Source organism: Pinus tabuliformis, chromosome 1_1 (genome assembly GCF_031772625.1).
Source record: "Pinus tabuliformis cultivar Carrire ecotype Pingquan chromosome 1_1, CPIR1, whole genome shotgun sequence".
In the NCBI taxonomy this organism is placed as follows: Eukaryota; Viridiplantae; Streptophyta; class Pinopsida; order Pinales; family Pinaceae; genus Pinus; species Pinus tabuliformis.
In genome coordinates this window covers 580,944,757-580,966,111 of record NC_142297.1, presented here as the reverse complement: position 1 = coordinate 580,966,111, position 21,355 = coordinate 580,944,757, and the positions used below count along the sequence as shown (strand labels likewise).

The 21,355-nt window shown below is 37.4% G+C and overlaps 1 protein-coding gene across 1 annotated transcript in view; it reads left to right on the top strand.

The window, feature by feature from the left end:
- Positions 1 to 21,355, top strand: part of LOC149214578 (phytyl ester synthase 1, chloroplastic-like) — a 337,153-nt gene that overhangs the window by 73,780 nt on the left and 242,018 nt on the right. Inside the window, exon 4 of the mRNA XM_089389438.1 lies at positions 10,857 to 10,970. Within this exon, the coding sequence (XP_089245564.1) occupies positions 10,857 to 10,970 (114 nt within the window). The remainder of the gene's footprint in view (positions 1 to 10,856; positions 10,971 to 21,355) is intronic.

The following is a 21,355-nucleotide window of genomic DNA, read 5'->3' as shown; positions in this document are numbered from 1 at the left end:
TCTAATTTCTTTATCTTTTCTTCGGGTATACAGCAATACACCAAACTCCCAAATATCCCGAAATGACTGACTTCAGTTGTCTTCCCAGTGAATACATTTTCTGGAGTGATTTTTCCTAATGCACTGTGCAGAGTCTTGTCTTGGACATAAACTGTCGTGCTACATGCTTATTCCCACAGGAATTTTGGCATATCCTGATCATACAACATTTCTTTAACTGCTTCCACAATAGTCCCATTTTTCCTTTTTGCTAATCCATTCTGCTTTGGATTGTAGGGAGCTATCCACTCTCTTTTGATACCTTCCCTAGCGCAAAAATTGGTGAAGTCCTTGTCAATATACTCTCCACCATTGTTTGAGCGCAATACTTTTATCTTCTTTCTTGTCAGATTCTCTACTAGAGCCTTGAACTCTTTGAATCGACCAAAAACCTCATCCTTGGTTTTTAGAAAGTAGATCTAAGTCTTCCTGGAATGGTCATCGATGAAGGTGACGAAGTATTCAGCACCACTAAGAGCTTTTGTAGACATCGGTCTGTAGATGTCTGAGTGTATCCATCCTAGAACACTCTTAGCTCTATTGTCACTTCTAGAAAACGATGTTTTCACATACTTACCTAGAGTGCACCCTCTGCATACATCATCTCGTTCGGTACTTAGTTCTAGAACTCCTGATACTGTTTTCATGAGAATTCTCAGAGCCCCATGGTGTAAGTGTCCCATCCTCTTGTGCCATCATTCATTCAAATCTTTATCCCCATTGCTGCCTATCAGTGCCATTGGAGATTCTAGCTGTAATCTATACAACCTATTACTTCTGATTCCAATCTGGGCCTTCTTTTTTCAACTCGGGTGTTTAACATATACTTTCTCCTTAATGAAGAAATCATCATAGCCCTGGTTTTGAAGTTGAGATACAGAGAGTAAGTTCATCCCCAATCCTGGCACATGCAGCACATTGGAAACTCGAAGCTGCTCTCCTGCTTCGGTTTGAAAGACTACAATACCTCTTCCTACAAAGGTACATTTTGCCTTATTTCCCATGGTGATCTGAAAATTCATCCTTTTTTCCTGATAATCCGAAAAACATTCTCGAATTCCTGTCATATGCTAGGAAGCTCCACTATTTATATACCAAACCTCAGAGGAGGCAGAGCTTGCTAGGCAAGCGATTTCTTCTTCGAGTCTGGAAGCTAACATAAAATAATCGTGATCCATGTCCCTTGTGCTATCTTCAGGAAATCTGTGTGAGTCCCTTTGAGTTGATGCCTTTGCATCATGCTCTTGACCCATAGTTGATTCTTCTCTCTTGTTGTCGGATCTCTACTCTGATACCATGTGGAAATTTCTAACCTGAAATTCTAATGCAGCTACTGATTTATTTCACGTACTTATTCTTCACAATAAGTTATTTACGGAATCTCTTCAGCAAATATTAAAATAAATTCTACTGCAGTTATCACTTAATTACACAGAGAAAATACATACACAAGAGCAAATCACATCAACATAGTTATTTTTGGACAATTGTCCTCATAAAAACCCAATGTGGGAAAAATGATGCAGCAGATGAGGGTTTTATTAATCTTCAACAACAATCGCTTTTACAAGGAATGATTTTACAGAGAAACTGAGAGAAAACACCTGAGAGTTTCCCCTGGAAACTTTTTGACACCTTGGAGACCCTTCTACCATTTATGCATCACTTTTGCGTCACTCTGCACGGCTCTGCATCCCTCTGCGTCAGCTTGCATGAGGGTTGCGTCAACCTGCGTGAGGGTTGCTTCTCCCCTGGACTGCGTCTCCCTATGTGTTGTCTCTCAATGTCCCTGCGTCACCTCCTCCTTAGTCACTGACTGTTGTTGATGCCCTCCTCTTCCTCCACCCTGCAACTCTCTCTTTGAAATCGATCTCCTCTTTGAGAATCGATTTTCCTTGAGATATTGAGTATCTACCAATGTGTCTCCAAATGATCCTCAAGTCTTCTCTTATACTTTTCCTGTTGATGAATCAACGACCGAGATTAAGTCTCTAATCAACGGCTATGATTAAAACAGACTTGATTCTTGTCTCTTAGAAGCTTCTCACCCTTATCTTTATTAATACCCATTAATATTTTAATTTTTCTATGTTTAGACTTATGAACCCATTAAAAATATTAATTATTTTAATAACTCCTCATTCGGGTGGAATTTCTCCAAACGATTTCCGGGTCGTGGAGATCTCATGTGCCTTAGCCTCTCCACCCAATTTCAAGGCTAGAGCACATCTGATGCTACCAAATTAGGGTGGTCATTAAAAATCACATTCTTTCATCTCCTTCTAGGTCTAGCCAAGCTAGGGTACCTAGGGCATCAATTTCCCGACAAGCTAGCCCTCCAAAAAGTTCTATCTCCTAGGATCTCCTACGCTAGTGTTTCCTCAAGCTCTCCCGCAATTTTGAAGCCATTCTTATGGTGGAGTTGAGAGAAAAGCCAAGCCCTAGCTCCAGTATCAAACTTTTCCCTAACATCCCCAAGGCTAGTACCTCATAGGGTCAAACCAACACCTTCAAGTGAAAATTATTTCTTTGACCCTTTCCCCCACCATGTCTAGGGTAAGAATATCATCGGTTTCTATATTCCTTCCTCATACCCTAGACTCGGTCCACTTGGTTCCATGTGGTCCCGTACATTTGAAAAGACAATTCTTCAAGAACCATCTGGGATACCAATTGCAACAATGATTTTAGGGATTGGGAAACTCCTTCACAAGTCATATCCCATAAAACTAACCCTCAAATCCTTCCTCCCTTTCCCTAGAATACATAGTAACTTGCTTAGAAAGTAAGCAAGCTCCATCCTTCAAGCTCTTTGTAGGAAAAGGAATTATTTGGGTCACTCATATCCATTCATTGACTTATCCTTCATTGGTGACTCCATACGTACCGTGTCTCCTCTTATCAGTTGGTGCAGAGGAGTGCTCAAGTGATTAGTAGCACCAGAGACTGAGCAGCGCAGAGCAAAGGTCAACAGTTGCGCGGATACTTTAGAGGGTCAACATAGAGACTAGTAGCAGTCAAACTTCAACAACGAGATGCATCATACTGCACACCAGTTCAGTAATTTGGGTTGTTTTTCCGTTTTTGATGCAGTAGCAGTAGCAGTTGGAGAAGGTTGCAGTGTAGATGCAATATTGGCAGTGGCACTACTGGTAGCAGCATGGATGCAGAATTGAGAGGGAGTTGCAGTAAGGATGTAGTGTTGACAATGGTATGGTTAGCAACAGTACAGATGTAGTATTTGCGCAATAGTTGGTGGATAGGATGTTAGACATCAGCAGCGCAGAAAGAGATGTTACAAAACAGAGTGATGCGTCATCAAGTTGCATTGCTAGAGCACATTCCTCGCTAAGAGGGAGTGTTTATTTCTGGTAGCATTGAATGTGCTCTAAGTTTCAAATTTTGTAGAGAGGCTTAGACACATGTATTCTCAAATACCCAAAAATCATTTTGGGAAATTCTACCTAGAGACAGTTTTATTAAAATAATTAATTATTTTTAATGGACCCTAAGTCTAAACTTAGGAAATTAAAATACGTATTAATTTAAACTGTGGGTGTAACTTCTAGAAGAAGATGGAGATCGATTCCAAATGATCTGAGCCACTGATTAGAGTCTAATATGGGCCATTGGTTCTCAACTGGAGGATTATAAGAAGGACATTGATGGGCACTTGTAGAACACACACACAGAGTGTTCAGAAGATCGAATTTCTGAAGCAGAGCAATTGCGGGTGAGAAATTCAAAGTGAGATTTTGAAGTGAGGGGTAGGGATAGTATCCGAAGGGAAATCTTTCCCGGTAGGAGAATACTCAGTAGAGAAGGCAGAGGGAGATCCAACAGTGGCAGCACAGAGCCAAAGGGGCTGATGCAAAGCTATGCAGGCCCATGTAGAGGCAGCGTAGGCTAACACAGAGGCAATGTAGAAGTGGAGAGGAAGTCCGAAAATTTGTTGGAGGGTTCAATTTTAGAAGCTGGAGCCGGGGTGTGAGACTGAGAGGTAGAAATCAAAGTTCCTGGGCAGCAAATCAACCAGCTAGAGGAGTGACCTTGTGCCCAGAGGGTTTGACACTGGGATGACATAGACATTGCACAGAGGCATCCAGGAGTAGTCATTCAGGGGCTGGATTAGCCAAGATTTCCAGTGATAGTGTGAGGTAATCTCATAGATCTCTCTGTTAGTGATATTCTCTGTACTTGGATTGTCGGGAAGGCATCTAGAAGTTGTATTCAGAAATTACTACTGCATAATAATAAAAACCTCAGAGTTGTTGCGTCATTTTCCCGCATTGGGTTTTTTTGTGGACATTTGTCCAAAAATAACTGTGTATATGTGTGTTGTATCTCTTTCCTGTTTAGTTTCTTCTTTCGGCATATTATTTTAAATAGTGAATGTTGCAGTTGTATTTACTTCGATATTTATTGTAGAACACAATAAATAACTTGTATGAATTAACAAGTAGGAGAAGTAACAATAATTTGTTGCAGTAGGAATTCCGGGTTTAGGAATTTTCACATACTACTCAATTTAAGCCTTAGGAGAACCAAATTGACCATAAAGATATAGATCTGAATGCCCTAATGATAATCATCTTTAGCAGACATGTGAGAACCTTAGAAAGAATCCACAAGAAATCTCCAAAAGTAATCTCGGATCAATCCAAAATTACCAAAAAGAGCTCGCATTAAGCCTCAAAGAAAAGCACAACGAATATTGCCTTAGATGAGCCCAACAAGCAGCCTTAGATCTCACAAAAATTTACAAGGAAACTCGACCTTGTTTACTAATGAGCCATCAAAATATTTGTACAAAATATTGCCTCAGATTTCCATAGAAAACTTTGTGAAGAAGGATGAATCCTTTCACAAAAAGGGTGGAGTGAATGTGGCCTTCAACAGTCAGCCACAGGGATCTTGAAACTTCTGCAATAGATGATCATTTTACCCAATGAAAAACCCTTTATAAAAGTGAAATAATTAAACCAAAAACCTTTAGTTCATGAATCTTTGTCGCAGGGATGCGAATAGCCCTAGAATAGGTGTTAGTACTGAATATTAGGCCTCAAAATTGGCTCTTTCCATTGAAAATTTAGCCCATCAAGAGCTTTGAGTAGCCTCAGGACATATACATAATAAAGATCCAATGATCAACGACAAACATCAAATTCCCAAAAACAATCTCCAACTTTGGCCTGCACCTTCAGTTTTTCGTGACTACTCAAGGCCTTAGGAAAACAGATGATGCATCCTTGAATTTTTGCCCTCCAAAGAGAAGTCGAGTTCATATATATAGAGGATGAAAGGGGCTTCTAGAGAGGTGACATGGCCCAACTGTTATTCAATTGACTTTGCAAAAATTTGAATTTTAATTTTTGGAGCCAAAACTTAATTCCCTTGAAGGCGACTTGAATCCCCCTTTTTTTGAATTATTTTTCAGTTGATAAAGTCTCCTTTTTGGGGTTTGACTTGGTCAAAGAATGACCCAATTAATAAATTATAATTTCATCAAATTTTCTCTAAGAATAAATGCATTAATTAACCAAACATTTAGTTGCCTTCAATCATTCAAATTTGGGGAGCTTGACCATGCTTTTCGGGCACAAAATTTGACAAATAATACCTCCTCAATCATGAGGAGTTATGGAGTGGGCCACCTACCGTTAGAATTGGCGTGATGAGTACAACACGATGGCGATGGGCATGCAACAAAATTCACTGTTTTTCATCCTCAAATTCTTCAACAAGTGCAAGGCAATATGACCAGGCATTTGGGCTTCCACGACATCTTGACCATTGGAGCTTCCAATCAATGCAATCAATAGATGGATATTAAGAGCGTTCATAAACCAATGTTGGCATCAATGACAACATAATTCAAAGATATCCCCCTTTGTCGTTGATGGCAACACATATACTCCCCCTTCGATTACTACTCCCCTTGCCTCCATGCTTCTGATCTTCTTCTCCTGATTTCTCTCCCCCTTTGACATTAATGGAAAATGGTTACTCCCCCTCATGAAAAATATTCCTCTACCTTTCTACAGTATGCCTTTCTTCCTTTGACTACTTTTCTCCCCCGACATGTTATGCCTCTCGCGACTTGCCACAATTGATTCCACCTTTCAATATGCATTAACGAGTCCTTCTACAATTTTGTCCATGACTTTGCTTGCTGCTCCATTCAACAAAAATCTTACAGATCTGCCCATAATTCTGATTATGTCCTGATGATTTCTTCACATCTGCTGAAGGATAGATCTTCAAATTTGCAATTTCTTCATGAGATAGGAAGTCTTCAAGTTGACTTGTTTAGAACAATTTATGCGCAGACTTTGTAGCTGGATCATCCTGAACCTTGACATCTTCCACTGTACCTATAGATTCCTCATGGTTTTGTAACTTTACAAATCCTGAAAGCATGACTGCTGAGATTTTTTCATTCACCTGATCTTGTTTCTTCTTTTTTTCTTCTCCAAACCTTCATGTACTTGATATTAGAGTTCTCCTTCATGGAATATGCCATCATGTATTTGCAATCACAAGCTACGTGTCCATAGTTATCGAATTTGAAGCATTTTACATGATAATTGAATGATGAAGCAACTGTCGTATACTTTTTTCTAACTTGTCTTCTAGCAACCTTACTTATAGGTTTTTGATAATGTCTTTGATAATCAACCTTGTCATAAGCTTTACAATTCTTGGCCTTATGCCCAAATTTAGTATATGAGAAACAATAACAATTAAATATACTAGGATACCTGAATGGAATGGCTTGCCTTGATGAATTCTTGAAGACATTCTTTCTTGGAGGGAGTACAAACTTTTGTTTATCCTTGTCCTTGATTACTTTAGAATTACTTGGAGCAACCACATTTTCAACCTTCTTTTGACCTTCACATCGATTTGGCCTTTGAAGGAGTCTTCTATCAGGCTTCTCTTCAACCTTACTTTGTGGGGGTTCGGAGCTTGTCCCTTCATTGCATGGAGCTTCATCTTCCTCTTTGGCCTCCATCTTCAATTGAGAAATTTATTGATCCTTCTTATTAATGACACGATTTTTCCTTTTGAAATCTTGCAATTTCTCCTTTACCAATTCTTGAGTTGGTTTATTTCATCTAGAGAAACATCAAGTTCCTTTTTCTTTTGTCTAAATTTTGTCTCGTACTTTTGAACAGATTCCTCTAATTGATTTGTCAATATTTTCTCTTTCTTCTTTGCTTCCTCCACTTGAAGTCTTAGAAGGGCAACTTCTTCTTTGAGTATCTGATTTCACTTCCTTGCTTTGTTAATATCACATAAGGCACTAATCAATTCTCCCTCCATGTCAACTACTGCTTCTTCTTCTTCATCTACTTCATTTGAATCACAATCATCATCATCATCTTCATCTTGACCTGCATGCTTCTTTGAGTAGAGATTTCAAATATTTTTCCAAAGCCTTTTGGCTAATGAGCATTGATCCACTTTGGATTCTGCAGAATTTGGCAGAGCTCTTAGAATGACATTCATATCTTTTGTATTGTATCTTTTAGATTCGTCAGTAGATGTGTCTCCAAAAACAACAGAGTTCCATACATCATATCCATGAGCTTTCAATTAGGATTCCATTATGGATTCCCATATATCATATTTGGTTTCATCAAACTCAGGAGCTTGACCAACTTGATTCTTTTCATTATATTTTGAGACCACCGCAATACCAAAGACTTCCATTGTTTCGTTTGAATGTTTGGCGGCTTGCTTCCTTGACCTTCCCATCTTGATTCACCTAAGATTTTCCTTCCAACTGTTAGGCTGCAACTGAAGGAACCTACTCTGATACCTCTTGTTGGAATCACGATTGTTGTTAGACCAAAACATACAGGGATTAGTCTCCGCTACAAACACCAAAGTTAGGATCCACAAGAGGTAGTTAGTTCATGTCACCAAACATACGGGGAGCGCTGAACCCAATGTCCAACAATCTCCCCCCCATGCGAGCCGATTGAGTTTCGAACTCGAGACGTGTTGCTCTGATACCACTTGTTGGAATCATGATTTCCGTTAGACAAAAACCCACAGGCATTAGTCTCTGCTACAATTTCTAGAGTTAGGATCCACGAGAGGTGGTTAGTCCATGTCGCGAAACACACAGGGAGCGTTGAACCCAATGTCCAACAAGAGTTTGAGTCAACCTTTATTGTTTTGATATTGATGTTGATTTATTGCTTGGCCAAGATTTCATAAATCAGATACCTCCCCATGGAAATAATTATGATAAGGTGTGTGCGCATGCCCAAAGGAGGAAAGTATGCCTTCCAAGAAGTATCACTTACATTAATAGGATACCAACCAATATTCATGATGATGTTGGAGATCAATAGAAAAATTACTGAAGGTCAAGAAGATAATTAGACATGCAGAGATCCATGGCCTAGATGAGATTTCAGAAATTAAAGATAAAATTGAGACTAAATGTATATCTGACTAACCTGAGGCCTTTTGAACAAGAGAAAAATATTTTGTTTATTTACCATACAGGGAAAATGATAATGACGCTCCATAGAAGGCCTATGCTAATTTGATGTTTCTATTTGGAGTTGTATATTATAAATAAGAGATAGTAAAATTATTAAGAAAAATGTTGATTGAATATAGTAGGAATCCATGGGCATGTCCAACATTTTATGTAAATAAGCATTCAAAATAGAAACGAGGTAAACCAAGGATGGTAATCAATTATAGAGCCTTGAATGAAGCCCTAATGCCCATAATGTATAAGACTGCTTTCGTGATACCACATGGATAGTATCAATGGCGTTACACGCCATTTGCACTAAAGAATGCAAAATCCAAATTGAAAAAAATAATGCAAAATCAAAATTGAAAAAAATAATGGAGAATATGTTTGGATATTTGATTTTCTGATCTTTTATATTGATGGTTTACTAGTTTGTTCTATGGACATAAACCAGCATAGGATTCATTTGACCGAAATCAATGAAAGATTATTTAAACATGGTTTACCATTAAGTAAAAACAATCTTGAATTTGCAAAATCTGGCATAAAATATTTTGAAATTATTTTGTCTCGAGGAAAGGTTGAATTGCAACAGCTTGTATTGAAATCACTGTAGGGATTCCTTGATCAGTTTCTTGACAAAAAACAGCTTCAGAGATTTTTGGGATGTTTGAATTATATCAGGTATTTCTATGAAAATAAAGAAGAGGATGTAATTTTTTTACAGAAGAGGTTAAAAGGTAGTATGGCATGGAATGACAACATGACTAATGTAGTACAAATTATAAAGCAAACAATTTCAGAAGCTGCCAAGTCTTCACCTGCTTGAAACAGCATTGCCTTTCATTCTTGAAACGTTTACCTCTGATGAAAATTGGGAAAATGTGTTGGTTCAAAAGCATACTACCATAGAGTAAGTATGTATGTACACTTATGCATGTTTCAAAGGAGCAGAATTAAAGTATCCCTCCTTTGATAAGGAAATTCTAACTGTTAAAAATGGTATCAAACATTTCAGATTTTTTTTTTTAAAATGCGCACTTTACAATGGGAACAGATTTGAAACACATGAAAGGGATGCTATCTAACCATAAACTACTTTAGAAAGGTCACATTAGGATTCTACAGTGGAGCCTTTGGTTATATGGGTATGAATTTGATATCATCTACAAACCAGGAAAAGACAACTGTGTTCCTGATCTGCTTACAAGAGAAGGAAGACATCTGTTCCAGCAGCAATGCATAGCAGTCCCTTCCATCAAAATTATTAGCACAGCAAGAAGTTCTATCTAGCCTCCTAATCCACCACCAAATGGTTACTATTGGTAATTAGTTTGTAAGAACTGTACAATTAATCTTTGTTTTCAGTGTTTAACTAATAAGAAGTATACTCCGGTCACAAATTATATATTGTCTAAATGGGTCAATGTATATAATCATGATTCTAATCATAATGTTGAATAGTTTAAAATATACCTAATATGTATTGTGGATCATTTATAAATGGTTTTTTTATAGGTCAAAGTTACATTATACATAATGTTGTATGAACCATGTTTATGGTATATATATTATTGTCAAATTATGTTGTGTATCAAGAATGTACAATATGCTTGGTTTATTTTTTTATTGTGACACTGTACATAATCCGATGGCTCAAGACATTAATGTATAAGGATTTTTCTAGGTTAAAAGAGCTAGGCTATGTCAATGGTCCATATTTCATCACATATCTCCAACTTGAGCTAGAAGAAGCAGCCAAGTGTAAAACATGGTTCTGTTTTGGTATTTTATATTGTGTCACATATCTCCAACTTGAGCTAGAAGAAGCAGCCAAGTGTAAAACATGGTTCTGTTTTGGTATTTTATATTGTGTCAGTAAAATAAAAATGATGAAACATAAATTGCCAAATTCTCTTTAATATAAAGTCACAAATTTATTCTAAGGATTCAATGGCACAAATGTTGAGTATGTGTTATATTATTTTAAATTTATTTGTGATTTATATGTACCATGCAAATATTGGAGTCATCTTATAATATTTTTCCATTCTATCTTTGCTTCCTCCACTAAATAAAATTGTAAAATTGATATGGTACAAATTAAGATCTTGCTCTCTTATTTTTTCCTAGAAAATGCATCCACCACTTCATTTCCTTCCCTATTTTTTAAATAATTTTAAAGTCATATTCTAAAGTCATATCCTAGCATCTTTCTGACCCAATTTTTATTGTTCTTTTGAAGATAGTCATTACTCTAAGAAGTAATTCAAACTATTAATCTTTCCATTATTCTTCTTCCTCGATGATTTAGGGTGAACAGTACAAGCTCTTTTGGCCTGAGAAGGCAGAGTTTGTTCGAATGGCAGCTCGATTTGAGGCCACTATTATTCCATTTGGTATTGTTGGGGAAGATGATATTGCTGAGGTTTGTTTCCTTACCAGTGCATTGAAATTATTACTCGGGATCAATTTTTTGAATGTTATTGTTCATCTTCCTTGTGTAATTTGTTCTTGTTTCTTCTTTTTAACTTATTTGATTATTGATTTCTGAATTTTAAGAATAAGTTTCCTTGGTTCTCTCAAGAAAGTGCAATATGATCATGTGATATTTATGTTTGATAGTGGATAAATCTTCTTTAATTGTACATAATAATAACAACCATAGACATACGTAAATGAGCAATCCAAAGAAAACTATGCAATGCCTATAGCAAAAGGTGCATTTAATGTAGGCAATGCATTTACAATTATAGAGAGGAACTAGTACAACCGTTATGCAAGTTGTTTAGCATAGTTGAATTGGAAATTATTTTTATAAAGCACAAATTTCGTTTAGATTCAAAGAAATTCTCACAAATTTACTCCAAAACAAGATTCAAATAAATACTATTAAGACGGGTTAAACCGTAATATCAAGTTATAATTAATCTTTGGCATGGGACTATGAAAAAAAGGGAATGCTAGAAAGGAGAAGGTGCTAATGGATACCATCTTGGAAACTCTGTCCCTTCTCGTTCTTATGAAGATCAAAGACAAAGGTATAGTTACGGGGGAGATCTAAAAGTTGGTTATATAGTTGTAACATATCGAAATATTGACTCCTCTTTATGTGTTATGTCATGTGTTTTATGAACATAGGCCAAGTTTAATCTTATCTAAATAATTATAAAAAATTAATACAAAATCAATGAATTATTTACAACAAGATATCGGTAGCTGAACCATTTCTTGAAAAACCGGAAAATAAACACATATTCATTCAACAATAGAATGATACCATATCTGCATATTGTTTACATGAATATGGTTACAAAGCTTCATATTAACACAAACTGAACACATCAAGATGTCACCCAAAACTTGATCAGAATGACCATCTTCTTTAGCATCACCTTGTAAAGCATAACTTCTTAAACAATACTGGGGATGCTATATAACCTCAAAGACATCTAGCTATTCACAATTTTTGCAGGAAGTCCTGAGATTCAAATTGGTCTATAAGTAACTGTAATAACTAATAACCTTCCCCTAGTGTGTTTTCACTAGAGCTTCCTCATAGAAACCTAAATTAGGAAAGAAAGAACACACAATGGTTGAACAAGATTTGTTAGATCCCAAAACTTGCTACATGATTCCCATGTGTGTGGTCACCTTCAAACATCGATGTGATTGGGCTTGCATTAATGCAGAGGCCTAGGTTCAATACCCCGGCTTGCATTAATGCAGAGGCCTAGGTTCAATACCCCAAATGGATATAGATAAGGTTAAGTGAAGTCCTAGATGATTTTGATGGCATGGAAACAATACTTATAGAAAAACAGCATAACCGAAGGTTAGTTGTAGGTTACCGTAAACAACGCTAGATAAGAAATTAATATATTGGTACACAATAGTCTAAACTTGTGCTTATTATAGTATGAGAAAGAGAAATAAGGAAACACAACATCCTTTTTCTCGATGTCAACACCCTTCTTTTGTCTAGAAAAACAGAGTTGACTATTCCAATGGAGGGTGTCCAGTAGCTGCACTCCATGTCTATTCGCCACTAATAGGGTAATCTGGCTGAAAAGGTAGGTTAGGTAGGAGAATATCTAGATAATATTAAACTAGTACGGGTAGTGTCAAAATTTCTGGTTTTGTTTCGTGGCTCGTGCATCATATTTTATTGAAAGTAGTGTTTTATTAATATCAAAACAATTTAGAAAAGGTACAAGGTTGTTCAACAAACACAATGTTCCAAATTGGGCATCTGCAAAAAAATTGTTGGGCTTAGACGATTTGAAAAAATAACAATAAAGCTTGGTAAACAAAAATTTGGACCCAAAACCCAAAAAAATAGGCAAATCCTGAAATTTTGCTATATTGGTTAAACATATAGATATAAGTGGAATAGTCTTTCTGCAACTCCATTTTGCTCAGGTGTGTATGGAGTAGTCTTTTGCCATGCTATACCACACTTCTTACAGAATTCTTCAAATTCCTTACTACCAAACTCTCCACCATTATCTGTCCTCAACACCTTTTTATGGAGTAGTCTTCTGCTGTGCTATACCACACTTTTTACAGAATTCTTCAATTTCCTTACTACAAAACTCTCCACCGTTATTTGTCCTCAACACCTTTATCTTCTTCTCTGTCTGGTTTTCCGTCGGAGCCTTAAATTCTTTAAATCTGTCAAAGACTTCAGATTTCTTTTTAAGGAAATATATCCATGTATTCCTTGAGAAGTCATCTATAAATGATACACAGTACACAGACTTACCCAGTGATGGAACCTTCATAGGTCTAAACACATCACTGTGCACAAGTTCTAATATCTGTTTCGCCCTCTTACCACCAGAGGGGAAACTCTCCCAATTCTGCTTCCCATATACACAATTTTCACAGAAATCAAAATCCAGAAAGCTATTACTCATACCTTCTACCATACCTTTACCATGAAGTATTCGAAAGCCCTTCTCTCTAATATGTCCAAGCCTTTGATGCCACAGCATGGTCTTCTCTCCAGAGACCACTAGATTTTTTGCTCCACTTTCAGGAACCATAGAGCTATTGCACCCATCAACAATAGTGCTACCTTGCAGCTTGTGCAAAGTTCCAATCCGAACTCCCCGCATCAATACCAGTGCTCCCCAAATCATCTTGCAATTATCCTTCTCGAACACTGTTTTTACACTTGCATCATCCAGCTTGCTTACAGAAATCAGAGTTCTGGCCAATGCAGGAATATGCAGAACACCCAGAAGTGTTCTAACTCTTCCACCTTGCAACTTCAACTTTACTTTTCCATGACCAACGATTCTAGCCTTCCTATCATCCCCTAAGAAGACATCACCACCATTGTATTTCTCATATTCGCATAACTACTCTCGATGGGGAGTGAAGTGAAAGGATGCACCTGAGCCAATCAACCATGCCTCATGATCTACATGTGTACTTGAAGAAGCCAAGTACACATCTCCACCTTCATCTGAGGAGGTTTTCGCCTCTGTAGAAGGAGCATCATTAGATCCCTTTCCTTTATCAGGAGCTTTATATTTACAATCCCTTTTGTAGTGCCCTTCCTTTCCGCATTTCCAGCACACCACCTTTACAGGTTTTCCAGGAGATTTAGATCTCCCACTCGATGACTTATTTTTGTTTCTGTTCTGGGACCATCCTCATACAGACAAGGCATCACCATTCTGGCTCTCCATATTTTTCCATCTCATCTCCTGCGTCAGCAAGGATGAGACTATTTCATCAAACTGTAAGGCAGTTGTATTACCACCTATTGCAATAACCAGACTATCCCACGAATCTGGTAGAGAACACAACAAATTGATGCACTTATTTTCATCTGAAATTCTAATATCAACAGACAATAACTGACTTACCATATTATTAAATGCGTTTAAATGCTCTGTCACTAAGTCTCCATCTTTCATCCTCAGGTTATACAGCTTTTTCCGCAGGAACAGTTTATTCACCAGAGACTTAGATTGGTACAATGTCCCTAACTTGTCCCACAAAGTCTTCGTTGTAGCTTCCCCTGATACATTCAACAATACTGAATTTGAGACACACATTCGTATTGTGCTCTTTGCCTTCCGATCCAACTTCTTCCATTCTTCATCAGACACTCCCGTTGGTTTAGTACTCGGATCTACCGCGATCCACTGATCTTTATCCACCAATAGATCCTCCATCTTGAGTTTCCACAACTTAAAGCTCTCACCATTAAATTTCTCGATCTCTATATTTCCACTCCTCGCCCTCTTCTTTCACCACCAGAATCGATCTCGTAGATCTCCCACTGAACAGGGTCTACCACAGGCCCGAGCGAAACCCCTCAGCAATAAAGGCGTCCCCTTGAAGCCAAAATAGCTCTGATACCAAATGTAGGTTTTAACCCCGTACAGAAATTACCTGCATACGAATTCTTAAACACAGAAAATAAACAATGCGAGAGCATAACACATAAAACACATATACACAGAGATTTTCCCCTAGATCCCAAAACCGGGACTACTAGCGTGATTTTTCATTATGTTCCTTTCAATGTTATAATACATATTTATACATGCCGAAGCATCCAATACCATGGACCGAAAACCACCGTGTCCAAAACCATGGACCGAAAACCATCGCATCCAAAACCATGTGCAAAAAATCATGCACAAAACCATAGGTAGGTCCGCCCAACCTAATATAGGGTCCAAAAACAAAATTTTCTGGGGCGCTACCTCAGACCCCATAGAGTGGGGTTATCTACACCCCTCAAACCCCCTGTGACGACCCCCCCGCTACGTAATCGGTGCAACGAAGGGGGGGCTCTGCCCCCCCTCTAACCCCTCGGTTAACTACATGGGCTAGTTGTGGAAAGAATATAATACAACCCAACAGGGACATGGAAAGAAAAATAGAGAAATTGTAGACCGCTATGATACCACTGATCGGAATTTAAACATGAATGCAACAAAATATAGATATAACTATAAATACAAAGATGTAGTAGAAATAGCACTTCATTTTATTAATATCAAATACTGAAATATGTTTACAAACTTACTAGCTCGGGCGATGGTAGGTTATCTCTAAGAAGAGATGTGGCGACTACATGCCTCTGAACTGTGTTACAATGAGGCTCAAGCCCTATTTATTATTTAAAAAAAATGGAAAACCATAAAAATCCAAAAACCTAACCCTAGGAGATGAAGCGCCAAATTATGGGCCATGTTTGGGTAAATTGGTACATCAACTTCCCGGGGTCGTAACTTTGGCACACAATCTCCATTTGATGCCCACAATACCTCGTTAGAAAGAGCTATCTGAGGACTACAATGTTTGAATGACGCCCCATGTTGGTCCTAGTTTTCCCAAAAAACGTTGTTTAGGGACTCGAAATGAATCCGGAAGTTCAAGACCCGAAAAAATGCCAAAAATAGTAAATTGTGCTACAAATAAGGACACTGAAAAACTGAAAGAAACAATGGTGGGAGTCCAAGTGGAATAGGTAGGTGGCCACCAATATACACCTGGATCATTCCTCCCCCCTTAGGAACAAATGGTCCCCTTGCATTGAGTTTCTCCATGAGATGAGGAAACTTCTACTGAACTTGGTCCCTGGTGAGCCACTTGCCCTGGTGAAGGAGTTGGCCTACTTTAAGAACTCGATATGGTTGGATCCTTTGAGTCGGGTGCTCTTGATCTCTGTGTCCATGATTCGATCAGTTGTGGTTTGTTCCATACAATCTGGATTTAACTTTGTAGGTGTGAGTTGTTCTGCAATGTCTGATGTGTCTAGCAATGGTGGGAAGTATGGTCAAAGGCGCTTCGCATTGAACACTGGGTGCAGGCCAAGGAATGGGGGAATGATGAGCTCAAATGGATTGTCTCCCATAGCCCTAATAATGGTGTAAGGACCTGTTGTGACCAGCAACAACCCCCCCTTCTCATCTTAGTGTTATCCAAAATACTAAATGTGTGGGGACCCTTAGTTAAAATTTAGGAAATGCAAGAGTAGGGCTTAAATTTCTTTTCCGCAAAATAAAGTTACCATCGTAAGCTTAGGAAACTCCTTCGAATACTTAAAACCTAAGTTTATGATAAGGAAGAAATCTTTAAAAACGCATCGTAAAACGGTAGTAGAACGCCACCATTCAAGTACAATCCCGGCATGTGCGAGATTGTGGTATTAAACAACTATCGCGTCGCAATAAGTAAAACTTATAAGAAAAACTTCAAGATTTACCGATTTGCGATGACGCCGATCGCAAGATTGCATATCGCAGGAAACAAGTTAATGAAATTTGTCATACATAAACTTCTGCGATCTGCGATATTGCGATATTGCAATGGTTGCGATGTTAAGCCAGACCAACGCTGCGATGTTATATTTGTGCGATTTTACGTTATTGCGATGTTGCGATCTGCGATGTTGCGAAGCAAATCGCAAAATCGCTCCATCGCAGATCTTTCGAGCACAATATTCAAGAAAAGCTACTTGCCATAAGCTGACACATGATTATGCACTTTAAATGCTAATACAGGAGTTAGTTGCCAATTATTAATAAAATATGGATGCGTTCTTTTCAAAGAATCACTTCACGTAAGGTGGTGTATTTGGTATGTCTACGACATTTAAATCTCTCCCATCACCTGTCCGGGTCATTCATTTCCATTTCACTTGTGAATTGTAGGAACGGAGAACAAAGGACGATACAAAGCAATACGCAGACTAAAATGGGGAAGAAAAACAAAGCCCCGAGCTCCGAAGAAAAGGAAATGGCACCTTTAAATACAAACACAACTTGTAACAGAGACGCAGAAATAGCTACGTGGGAAGGCATGTACAGACTGCTCGAAGAAGAGAATCCCAGAGTAATAAAAGTTACTACTGTCGCGGGCTCACAGAGTTCTTCTGAAGCATCCTTAGAAGAGCTAGCATGCTCATTCCTACATCGGATAGCAGCAAGGCCCAAAATTCTCCCATACACAGAACAAGCAGCAGAAACAACAGCCATGACAGCAAGCATTCTTATTGACTGTGTAAATGAGAATTTGCACAGAGCAAATTTGATCGCAGAAACCACCCCGGGATATTTACCAAACAAACTACAACTAGAGGTGGAATGGAAGCAGAGAGTGCAAGAAAAGGGAAAAGCAATCCAAACACTGAACAGGTTAAATTGGGAATGTTACTGGACATACTTGGTAAAGCCGCATAGTCAGTGGATGACTGTGAAGTGTATCATAAATGCGGCCGAAAAGATGGTACCATCTCTCATCGATTCCGTTTTCTCAGCCCAGCTCAAATCAGAAGGCAGCCAACCGACTCTCCTTAAACCAATGCTGAATACATGCAGTTTTAAAGACCAGATACAAAAGTAGTTTAGTTCTGAATTTAATTTTCACTTTAAATTTTGCTTAGAAAAAGGGCGGTCATTTTAAAACTGCTTCCTAAATTTTTGTAAATAAACTATTATTAGATTTAGGAAGTAGTATTTAAACCCTTCTCATGCATTTAGAGAAGGGTCCAGAAATTTATCAAAAACTTGTCCTCAGAACATGCACTTTTGCACCCTCAGAGGAGGTTTTGATGAATGAATGGATCGAGATTTGTTGATGTTTGCATTTGATATCTGCTACTGATGTTGCACTTTTGTACTCTTAGTAGATGTTAGAGCAAGGAAAGATAAATCATTGTTGCTTGAAGCTTATGAGTAAGACGAGTCATAAATGGTACTTTTATCTCTTGACCATTCCTGCTTATATGTTAAAGTGATATACAGTTTTTAGTTGTTTATATATTATTGCATGAATGCTTGAGTTATCATTTGGCACTTTTGTACGATGGTAGCTATTTATTTATGTTTAATGTATGAATAGCTCATTATGCGATATGTTGTTCACAACTGTTTCGTCTAACTTTTTATGCGAAATAGTTCATCTTAATTGATCTCCTTTCTTATAATCGCTGAATGATCTTTATTACCAGTTGTCATTTGAAATCTCTTTAGATCGCGTAATAGAAGAATTACATCCCGGGTTAGCATAGATTTAGATGTGCTTTTTATTAGATTACAATAGCGTAGAATTAGATTAAAGTTGAATTAGAATAGCTTAGATAGGAACTCTTAGATCAGCAACATCCAATTCTACACACACACACACACATAGATTGGGGAACTGGTCCCATTATCCCCAGTCGGACCCGCTATATCAAACGGATAAGGAGCTGCCAACCAAGGTCTGGACCTGGCGGGTATCCCCCTTGTTGTCGACCCGATTTTCGGGGCTTCAACATATTTAGCGCTAGGAGGGCCTGAACATGTTGTCTGTTGGGGTTTGTTTTCAATTGTAACATTCGAATTAGGATGGCTTCTCTCAAACTTCCCATTTGGAGTTGTATCCATGTTCGTGCCTCTTCCAACACTCCACCCGAAGTGGTAAGACTCTTGTCTCAGGTAAAATTCAATGGTAAGAGAAATTCTTCTGCTTTTAATCATGCCCTTCAATTTATTCAAAATGTTTCAAATTAAAATTTTCAAGGAATTGATTAAGGCATTTTATGCAGAATTTTTACTCTCACATTTGTAGCGGAAGCTAGAAACTGGTGTAGAACCCTCCCAGTTGCCTCAATTCACAGTTGGGACCAATTTGTCACGGCTTTCATTTGTAAATTTGATTGCTATGATTACGATCAGGTATATAATGAAATTGAATATCTACGCAAAGAAGATGAGTCTGTTAGAGATTTTAATATTCGATTTCATCTTAATTGTTTGAAATATGATGTTGAGAATGAACTCATGAATGAAGAATCATTAGATTGTGTTGATCATAATTATTCTTTGCCTCCTATCCCTAATCCAGTAGAAATTAATCCAAGCTTTGTTCCATTTTCTTCTAATGTAAATGAGAATTCCAATTTGGATGTGCGAATAAGTCATGATGAAGAAACTTCCCAAAGCTTAGGGGACATGCCTGATCTAATACAAGAAGACAAAAGCTGGAATGTTGGAAGAAAGCCTGCCTTGGAACCAGAAAGAAACTTTGAGACAAAGTCAGATAATATGATCGCAAGTCGACAAATGCAAATGCCAAGGTTAGAACAACAAAGTAATCCTCTTTCAAAAAACATGAGCACACAAAGGTATGATCTAAAGCCCGAAGCCTACGATGAATGTGATGAACAAGAGCTTTCACACGAAGATATTTTCAAATGCATTATTTCAGAGTCTCATTTTTCTCTTTATCCTGATGTTTTTAATGATGATAATTCCCCCCCCCAGTATTAATGATATCTCAGAAAGTATAAAGGATCATCCAAATGAATCACCATTAGGTTTTCAAGATAAAGAGGCAGCTATAGAACACCCTTTTGTCATTTACAAACATGAACGGCTTGACCCTCCTTGTTTAAATATACTGGATGAAAAAGAGAAATCTAGGGAATCTTTTGAAGTCATTTATGATAGCTACTTTGATGATGAAGACATTGATTTATCTCGAGTAAATCAACAGAAATATGAGAATGAGAGATATTCTAATTCAAGAATTATTTCAGTCGATCCTCATTCCAGAGTAGCAGATCATTTACATAATTTCACTACCCAAGAGAGTATTCCAATCTATGATTCATATCATGAACAAACTTTCACGCCTGTTCCCAATCATAATTTGTTTTCTAATTCGCAAGATGGAATTCGAAATTACTCAAATCCCATAATTCTGGCCAATCCTTGTGAAAAAAAAAATATTTCAAAACAATCCCAGTTGTGCTATAACACTAGTTGTACATATAGTCATTGCATTCTTTTTCGCTTGCACTCATTTTGTATAAAATCGGATTTTTCTTTAAATTTTAATTTTCAGACTCTTGGTAGATTACTATGGCATACTGAGCACCTTACCGACAAACATTTGAGTGATGTTTTACCATTTTGGAAAATTGAATTGTGTCAAAGAAATGTAGAACTTTTTCAATCCCAAGTCCAATCAATATCAGCTTTTCTTGAAAAACTTCTATCTTATCCAAAACATCATCAACAAAAGAAGGTATTTTTGGAGAATTGCCGACAATTCAGGTTAATTGATAATTGTCTTTTGAGAAATTTCCATCCATTCTTCATTGATTCATTCAGTGAGATATATTTGGAAACTTTCCTTTCATTAGAAAAAGTCGAAGGCCTAACTTTCACACATAATAGAATACAGGCTATTAAAACCAAAAACTCATATTCACAACCCAGCCTGTCATCTTTCCTATTGCACGATTACCAATCCATAATGGAAACTCATCCTGATTTTTATGATCCAATAGGTATCCAATTGGAAAGAAGATTTCATAAGAAAGAGATTTCAGGCAGAGTTCTGACCACAGTTACACTTTCTAATTTCGCATTCAACGTTTTCAGTCCAGGAAAAAATGTATTCTTAATACTGATGTTTGAAAGGTATACACATGTAGGAATAAAAATGGAAAGATGGTTACACTGGAAATATCATTATACCTAGTCGATTTTCTGTGTATAGTTAAAATATGAGTAGAATTAATTTAGCTAGGTTGTTAGGTGGATAGTTTATTTTCAACAATTGGCAAGAAAAATAAGAGAAGTAATTATCCCTATCATGTAAATAATCCAAGGGAATAGTTACCTCTCATTTCCTTAAATATGTTTTTCCCTAATAAAATCTGCTGTCATTGACAGCATTTGACATTTACTAAAAGACGTCAAATCTCTTTCAGATTTTGAACTCTTAGCTTGTATAAATAGCAAATCTTTTGGAAAACTGATCTTTATTATTGATAGATACAGTTAAATA